The 9,124-nt window shown below is 42.2% G+C and overlaps 1 protein-coding gene across 1 annotated transcript; it reads right to left on the bottom strand.

Annotated features, from left to right (window-relative positions):
* Window positions 1–202: 202 nt before the first annotated feature.
* LOC129329282 (transmembrane reductase CYB561D2) lies at window positions 203–8,987 on the bottom strand. Its single transcript, XM_054978774.1, has 4 exons — window positions 8,948–8,987; window positions 6,447–6,762; window positions 4,819–4,856; window positions 203–4,546 (listed from the first exon to the last, which is right to left on the bottom strand). Exons 2-4 carry the CDS (start codon window positions 6,571–6,573, stop codon window positions 4,043–4,045), a joined length of 669 nt encoding a protein of 222 aa, XP_054834749.1. The 5' UTR covers window positions 6,574–6,762; window positions 8,948–8,987; the 3' UTR covers window positions 203–4,042.
* Window positions 8,988–9,124: the final 137 nt, after the last annotated feature.

Here is a 9,124-nt window from a genome sequence, read left to right as displayed (position 1 = left end):
CAAGAGATGGGAAGAAAGAGCTCAGTGAAGCAGTTAGTAGCCCATTACACCTTGGCTTTTCAGCTTGTAATTTCAAAAATTCCTGGTGCAAGGTAAGTAGCGGACAGCAGACAGAACCTGGTGAATTTTGACATGTTATAAACTAGTGGCTGTTGTGACTACAGGAAAAAAACTGAAACACAGACACACTCACCACCCCAAAATATCTAGTTTATTCAACATTCCTGATAGTGAACCAAAGGCAAGAATACTGAATGAGCAGGAAAAATACTTAATAGTTAGCAGCCTTACCTCTGCTTATAGTGCAACAGAGCCTTAGGAACTGTTATATGTGAATGCATCGGTCATCAAGCCTAAACCCAGGATGATTACTATTCATCTTCATCTGTCAAATTATTTCTTGATATCAAAGTGCCTGATGAAAGCTATTCTTCAACTAATGCTTGCTGCAGGCCTTAAGGTGCAGAGTATATGTGAGATGCATTGATGGCGTAATTCTTGAATTGTTAAAGCAGATACACAGAACAGAAATTGTTCTCTAAGGGGCTGTTACACTTTTGTAAGAGTTTGAAACCCCCTTCTAGTTGAGGATGTTGCATTCTCCCATATCTCAGTAACATACCTAGTGGATCACAAGAGAATTAAAATGGACAAGATGACAACATGCCAGAATCACTGCTACTGTCTGCAAACTTTACATAAACAGAGCACTCTCGGACACAGGTCATTTCTTGTTCAGGCTCTGTGACAGGTTCACCTGCCCTGCAGAAAGACCATCAAACAGCTTAACGCAAACAACCATTTTTGTCTGGGGAGGGGGTTCAGGCTTGGAGCACAACATGTTTCAGTAACTGCAGTGCACATGAGGGCTTTATAAACTAATAGAAACGGGTTGTCCTTTTCAATCATCCCTACTGACCTATTAGGTACATCTCTGCTGGGGAGGAAAGCACTGCTCTCATAGTGTACTTCCCTTCTTCACTTGGCAATGAACGGATTTCACTCCTAATTCCTGTGTTAAAGATAACTGGATACCTTTCTCTCAGACTGGCAGGACCTTTCTATAATGCTATATACTTGTGTGCTGAAGCAAATACTAGCACACAGGATGTCAAAGATATATTACTGACATTTATACACCATTGATAAAAGATATTCACCATAAAACCCTCTGGCACTGCCCTATTTAGTGATATATTCTTGACTGGCATTTTTATTATTTAGGGAACTGGTTTCATTCTGAATACCCAGTCATTTATTTAAAGGGACGAAGTACAATCATGGGCCAAAATACAGCTAAAGTTATACAGACTAAAGATGTAATCACTGCAGAACTCAGTAAGACTTACTTCCAAATAGCTTGAGAGTAGGTCTGTTGAAGCAAGAGTTCTCTAGCAGGTCATATTGTTCCACTGGTTTCAGTGTAATTTAATCATGAGTCATTTTAGCCAATGATTAAGGCCAACGTTTCATCACTTTCTTCCACGCACCTGTGGTATTTCTTTCTCATTAAACAAGGGACTCATCCCTGCACTTTTTCTTCCCACTTCATAAAGGGAGTCATTCTCCCTTCTCCCCTGAGAATCAGGAAAGCAAAATAAGCGATTTTTTCCCTTGACATCATCTCCTAAGAGAAAATCCTAGCCTCCTACTGTAAATGCTCTAACATGCTTTAAACAAAACGCAAAGTAGAGGACAAGCTGCTGGCTATCCTGAGAACACAAAAATAGAGAAGGAAGCTATTGTGGTTGAGCCTCATCCTGATTAGTGCCTTAACAGAGCAGTGGAGAGAACAATGTCCATCGTAGTACTCATCAACCAACAGCTCATCTGGCCTAAACTACAGAAGTTTGCCTGAGGAACCCAATATGTGTTGCAAGAGCCTGATACAGAAAGCTCTTCCATGTGGGGATTGGTTTGTAGATTAATACTAGCAATGACTATGCATGTATGCAGGGCCGGATGCTTAGACATCATTATAGTCATTTTGCTCAAGTTGCTCTCAGCTTGTAGGGAAGCATGTTAGAAAGGAGAATTCTTTGTGCATTTTAGTTTTGTTGGTGGTGTGATTAGACAAACATCCTTTATTTTACCCATGTTGCTACTGCTGGCCACTGCACATCCTTTGTTCAGCTGCCTGTAAAATGAAGTTAAGGTTCTTCTTCAACATGGGAGTGTAGATTCAAGCACTAAAGAAACCTTAAATGTGTAGAACTAATGAATTAGTTTATCCCGTCTTGCCTGCCTTGAATGGGTATGAACATATGATCCCAGACCAGCTCTCTTTAACCAGACTGGAGACTGTACTAACATTGGCGGCATTCATACCAGATTAAATATTTCAGTTGACTAACCTAGAGTGAGTCTTTTGTACAATTGTTAAGCACACACCAAGGAAGAAGTCTTACTGTACACTGTGCAGTAAAATCTCACCAAAACAGTGATTACAGCAACCTGAGAGGAGGAAGTTAAGAGACGCGCAAAGACAACCGGGTTCACCTACCTTTAACTGTTATTCATAAAGTGTTCTTCTGTGCAGTCCCACATGGGAACTGTGCATTAGCAGTTCCCAGATGGAACTGCACAGAAGACACAATAATTAATTGGAATTCTTATGCATGTTTACTTGGAAGGAAGTCCCTTCAACTCCCATGTAACTGGACAAATGATCACAAATTTATCCCTGCAGCTCCTAATCCCTATTTAAGATAAACCTTAGTACTAAAGGTTTGTGCAAAAGGCTCTCCATGTCCACTCTGTCATCCTCCAGCCATGCAATAACTGATCTGCTCTAACCTACAGACTTCTCCTGATAGACACTTTACTGTTGTAAGCGAAACAGCTTCTGCTGACTTCGTAAAGTTCAGCAGAGTAACTGAATCCACAACCTTTCTGTTGCTTGTAAGCTTTAAGTATAAATGTATCTGCCTAATGGATAGTTTCAGGTGGACAGCCGTATTGGTCTGCAATCGAAGAGCAAGATAGCACCTTAAAGACCAACTAGATTTCCATGGTATGAACTTTTGAGAGTCAAAACTCCCTTGATATTGGACCTAGATCTTGCCTAATGGGTGTACATTGTACATTCCATGCATCAGATGAAATGCTCAATAGTTTAATCCTGCAATAAATGCTGTTAGCTTTTAAATGTGCCACTGGGCTTCTGTTTGATTCAGGGAAAAAGGCATCTGTGTCACAGTGTCCTTTCCCATCACAACTCCTTTTAACACTTTAAATTGATGGAGGCTGAGAAGCTATCTGCATGTAACATGCAAAGATGCATCTGAATTCCCAGGGGAGGAGAGAAGAACTGATGGGATCATATTGAGTGGGGCGGGGGGGGGATGTTGGGTGGTGTAAGTGTGGCGCACTCCTTTTTTACTCTGCCACTTTTTTGGTTCTAAATTCCCACTCACAAAAGAGCTTTTCTTAAAGTTAGTCTCTGACTAACACATATTACATAGTTTTTCCCTATGCAGGTGAGAAGATGCCCACTCCATAAAGCATATCAGCTATGTAATTTTTAAAAACCTCATTCTTACTTATAAAAAATGCTTGAAAAGGGAGATACCAGCCCTTTCCATCACTTTCCTCACCCAGAAGAAATGTTACAAGTTTCTACTGGTTTTCCACCAATGCAGCCCAAGTGCTTTACCAGTAAGGAGGAGGAGCAGAGGCTGAGTTGTACATCTGTCTGTTGGATGGGATTCATTTAGATGCCATTGGCTGCAGAGAGAACTGCCTGAGCAGTGAGTACATTGGTCTTCCAGCAGCAGCAGCAGATTCCAGCTAGGCCTTTTTAATGACATATCTCCAGAGATATTCACACAGAAGGAAATACTGCTTGGATACTGGAGCTGCAAAGACCTTGGTTCAACATTATGGGCATTTGCAGTATCAGAAATATGTATTATAAAATACCATTCAAAGCAACAGGCAAGTAAAAAGAGATTTCCAGTTTTAGTGTCTTGCCGGACCATGGATTCAAAGGCAATGCAGGAAATCATCAAGGGGTCTCAGGGTGTTTGTTCCAGGATGGCCTTCACGGCTGAATTCTTTTGCGGTAGAGGTAAGCATTGCTCACCTGGCTCATGATAACCAGGCTGGTAAGAACAGGGCTCAGCATGGCCAGATACCAGGACACTCCTGTCACAGATGTGGTGAACCACAGAGAACACATGCCCAGCATCAAACTGGCACAGCCCAGTAGGTACCCAATCAGCCCAGATGTGGCATGGTAGAGTTTCAGTTTGGCCAGCGTCCAGTTCTTCATCAGCTTTGGATACAACAGAGCCAGGCCACCCATGCACTGCATGCTTGCGTATAATACAGTCAGCAAGCCAGTCAGGCTGTGCCAGGTGGCAAAGTGGGCCTTCCCATTAATGTACTTGTTGTAACTGATGAATGCCACACCCAACACTGCACATATGAGGGCAAGCAGCTGCAAAACCCAGTGGAAGCGGATCTTGGCCTTGCGGGAGAATGGCTGAAGCAGGGAGCTCTCTGGAGAAAAGGCCAGCAGGGCTTCCGTCATCAAGAAGGAAAACTGGAGAGGGAACAGAAGACAGCTCATCACCTTGGTTGGCCAGACTCAAGTTAGCCACTAAAAATGATGCTCTTATACTCAGGGAAACTGAGCAAGTTTCTCCCAAGAGAAAAGGTTTCTGCTACATTTAGCTTAATATAATTTCCTGGGAAATTCTTACTAGATACTTGGTCAGTCTTTGCTTAATCACTCTCTGGATGCAGCACAAATTTTACACTGAACCACGAGTGGACCGAACAATTCCCAGTACAGAAAGCATTTAACTGACTTACCGCTAGAGACATTAAGAGAGGATGCCAGGAGAACAGACCTGGAAGGAAAGGAGAGCAAAATGAGTCTCTAGGCTGATCAACAGACCAGTTGAGAATACATAGTTCTGATTAAGGGATGTATCTATTTAAATTCTAGAAGCCATCCATTTAAGTATACTAAGATCATAATTGCAAATATCAGCCACTGTTGCTGTCAGAAGGAAATGCTACGATTTTCATCAGTTTACTAGGTGCCAGCATTTTTATCTAATCATTTCAAATTTCTCTTCACATGAAATTAAATAGATACATTAAAACCTGCTTCCTCCCAAAGACATAAGAAAGGGAAAACACTGCTTTGGAACTGACTAAAATTCCAGAAAGACAGCCATGTTAAACTGTAGCATCAGCCCTCTCCTCCCCCTCCCCCCACCCAAAAAAATTCTTGCAATACCTTGAAAATGAGCAGATTTATCTTGAAAATGAGGCAGTCAATTTTTATAGCTCTGGCCCACAAAGGCATAGAGCATGGTACATCTGTTGTGATGTAATCTGCTCTGAGCCTGCTCTACAGGGAGAGCAGAATATAAATATAATTATAAATAAATATCAGTTTCCACGATGCCAGAAGATGCACTGTTGTTTTGGATTTAGTTATGACACTAACAATGCAATCCTAAACAGTGTTAATCCATGGTTTAGAAAGTTGTACTGAAAAGTTGGAATCCTGTGCATATGTACTTATTTACTATTAAACACAATGGGACTTATTTCTGAGTAAACATACATAGAACTGGGCAACAATACTATCCCTTAAAAGAAATGTCAATTAAACATGTTCCTTGAGCAAGATCGGTGTGTCTGTGAGAACAACAGAAAATGAATCCCCATGTGCCAAACTTATGTCACCACTGAAAATGTGTCTGGCAATCTCATCTTAAAAGCTTGTTTGCATTAGACTCTTATTTCATTGAGAGACTCAGTTAACAAAGAGGCTGATTATTTCTTCTCACAAGAGAACCAGACTTGAAATATGATAACAGGAGATGGTGCAGTCCAAGGATCAGCATGCTGTGACCATGCTCACATGTTGGATTCAGTAACAGAAATACTACACAAGTTGGCACTGAAGTCACTGATCAAACATATAACGGCCCCAGTCAAACTGTTGTCTTGGGATCGCATTTAACAACAGATAGACCCAAATGTGCACAAACATCCCCTCACAGCTTCTAAAGATGCACCCAACTAATTCAGTAATGTATGGATGAGCATCATGATGTGGTGGGAATGGGTGTATCAGTGTGTATCAGGGGTAGATGCAGATCAAAGCAACTGTCTATACCACGTCAGCTCAGGAATTTTAATTTATACAGGGCCTAACAATTGGAAATATCAAAAATATTAAAAAGTGATTCAGGAACCTAAAAGCTCAAACTTATCTGCAGTCAGGTATGCCTACAAATTTTACTGACTTTGTGGTAGCCGGTTTCCCAGTTTGCACTGAAGGCTACCCAGCAAGATTGGCAGAGTGGGGATTCAAACCTGGCTCTTCCAGATCGTAGTTCAACACTTTAACTGCTATACCACACTGGCTCACTTTTATCAACCTTCTTGACAGTGTTCACTTAACATTACTCCCTACTTACTTGATCCAGGTCTGGCAACCACAGCTACAAAGACTGTAAATCCAAGTGAGACGAAGTGTGCAGCAGCACCAAAGACAGCCCTGAGAGAGCGGTAGATCTGGGATTCTGTTTCAAGAGTCAGGGCCATGGTGAAATGGGCCTCCAGCTACAGGCCACAGCAAAGGCTGACCTTTCACTCTCCACCTGTGCCCAGCCTCCTGATGCTAAGCAGCATGTATCAGTTTGTCCAACACATCAAGGCAAGGGATAACTACAGAGCACTACAAGTTTAGAATCAAGAATGCATCACTCTCTTTATTAAGCACCCATTAGTTATCTAAATAAAAAGGAGAGAAAACAACAGGATTAAGGAAAGCAATGGCTCAGTAAATACCATGAAATAGCAGCTGAAATGTTTCACTGGTGGGTTTTGAAAAAACACAAAACAGGAACCTGAGACAGGTTTCTATCTATGAGATTTTTCACCATAATGCCCAGACTCTCTGCCACAAAAACTATGCCCCTCTAAAGCTGGACTCTTTCAAATCCAATATGCCTTTTCCCTTCTTTCCTCATTGTAATTACAATGTCTGAAAAGTGAATAGCAACATTTGTCTGTGTAATCTAAGTTTTTAAAAAATGTTCCTTGGTGTTTCCCCCTCTTTATTTTGCTATATTCTTTAAACAGAGCTTTCAAGACAGGGATCCGTTTATTACTCTTTCCACTTACGATGCTGTTGCTTACTGCAAATCTCTGAAATTGGATGAGATACTATAAATCTAAATATGTGTTCTCTCCTTAGGAGAGTAACTTGTTGGTTACCTTAAGCACTCATGTCCCCACTATGTGCACATACTGGAAAGTCATAGCCAAGCTGAGATCCCTAGTTCAGGTAAAATATATTTATTTACTATATTTATAGTGCACCTTTCTCACAGAGACTGAAGGCAGAATACGCAGTGTAAAACAATGCAATCAAATAACATGAGACATCCAATAAACACTAAAATAGGACTAGGATCACAACAATTAAAAACCATGCAATGTATGTATCAGGCATGTTATGTAAAGCAATGCAAAAATGGATTTACAAAAGTAGAAAACAGCGCTTAAAGAGTAAGATAATATATAGAATGGTCAGTGGAACAGACTAAAATCCTGTTCTGTTCATAAAATTACTTTCCTTAACCATTCAATTAAATGAAGAAACATACACCCAAATGCAATAAACAAATTACAGAAATGTGACTTGCACACACAGCACTGCTTTCTATGTAGGATGTTTTAACATGAGAAGCAGCCCTGTAGAAGGCTGCAGCTGGGTCACTCCCCAGCTCTCCATCCTTGGCATGTTCTTACTTCAGAGGCATGAAATTGGCTAGATTAAACTGAGAACATTGTAGCCATGCACAGGATCCAGGAATGTCAAACAGGTTAAGAGGAGAACATCTGTATTAATTTTAGTTTTTATAACATAATCACATTAACAAATTGATGGAAGGAAGGCATATTCTGTTTTTGAAAGAAGAAAAGCCCTTCCAAAACTGTACTGGAGTTCAAACCAGAAAGTACTAGATGATAGAATTACACCCATCATGGTTGCAGGAACAGACCTCTGCTTCCTTTAGCAAACCACAAGCAGCAACAGCCCTACTGATGTTTCAGGAGGAAAATCAAATGTTTCCTCCACTACCAATCAGTCTTTTTGTTTAAGCCACCTGCTCCAGACTTCTTGCCAGTAATTATGTTAGAGCAACACTACTGTTGTACAGTCTTAAGGAGAGGAGGTGAATGGTTACCACACAAATGCAATCTGCAGTCTATTATTCAGTGCCTGATCAACATCTCCTTTGCGTAGGAAGAGGCAATGGTTTCTTTGCCTGCAGATGGTCTCAGGTTCAATGCACAGCAGCTCACGTTAAGAGATCTGGTAAAAGGTAATGTGAAAGGATTCTACTCAAGACCCTAGAAAGCTGCTGCCAGTCAGAACAGACAATGCTGACCTTGATGGTCAGTGGTCCGACTCAGTATAAGGCAATCTCTTGTGTTCACTGTCTATGCATTATGAAAAGGAGGAGTGCAATTCTGTTTCACATGTGCTGCAGGCTCGCTTTTTAGGGGAAAGAAGGGAAACGGAATACAAGGATTGCAACTAGCTCTTCAGGGTTCTGTCAAACGGTACATCATTTTTTACTGAAATTCCCCAGTGCCGTTTGATCCGTCAGCGCACTGCCCGCGCCCCCAATCCTCGTAGGAGAAATCAGTCTCCTCTTCCCCAATTCTACACTGCCTGTGGGGAGGCCTGGGTGTCCGTGCAGGAGGGTCTCCGGACTGCCAAGATATGGCTCAATAGATGCAAGCGGGTTCCTGCGCGCCAAGCTCCCCATTCCGGAGCATCGCCTGAAGACTCTCTCGGGACCTTTCGCAATCCCCGCCCTCTGGGGTTCTTGCCCAGGCTCCCACGCTCAGCCTCTCCCCGCTCTGGCAGAGCCAAAGCCCTCGGAACTCGGCGCTCCCATACCTGTTCCCGCAGCCGCATCCCAAACGAACAGGAACTCCGAGAGGAGTCAGGAAAGCGAATGCCCGCTTCTGATTGGACAAGCTGCGCTGGCCCGCCCACACCTTCTACGCCCCTGATAGGCTGAGCCTGACTGTCCATCTCAAGTGAGAGCCTGTCAACTCAAGCCATCGTCCTCTC

This window comes from Eublepharis macularius, chromosome 4 (genome assembly GCF_028583425.1).
Source record: "Eublepharis macularius isolate TG4126 chromosome 4, MPM_Emac_v1.0, whole genome shotgun sequence".
NCBI classification, from domain to species: Eukaryota; Metazoa; Chordata; class Lepidosauria; order Squamata; family Eublepharidae; genus Eublepharis; species Eublepharis macularius.
This window is presented reverse-complemented; position numbering and strand designations above follow the sequence as displayed.

Coding starts and splice junctions, on each gene's coding strand:
- LOC129329282 (XM_054978774.1), bottom strand. CDS start 6,573: ATGGCCCTGACTCTTGAAACAGAATCCCAGATCTACCGCTCTCTCAGG. Junction 4,857..6,446: donor GGTTGCCAGACCTGGATCAA/GTAAGTAGGGAG, acceptor CTTTCCTTCCAG/GTCTGTTCTCCTGGCATCCT. Junction 4,547..4,818: donor CTCTCTTAATGTCTCTAGCG/GTAAGTCAGTTA, acceptor TTCCCTCTCCAG/TTTTCCTTCTTGATGACGGA.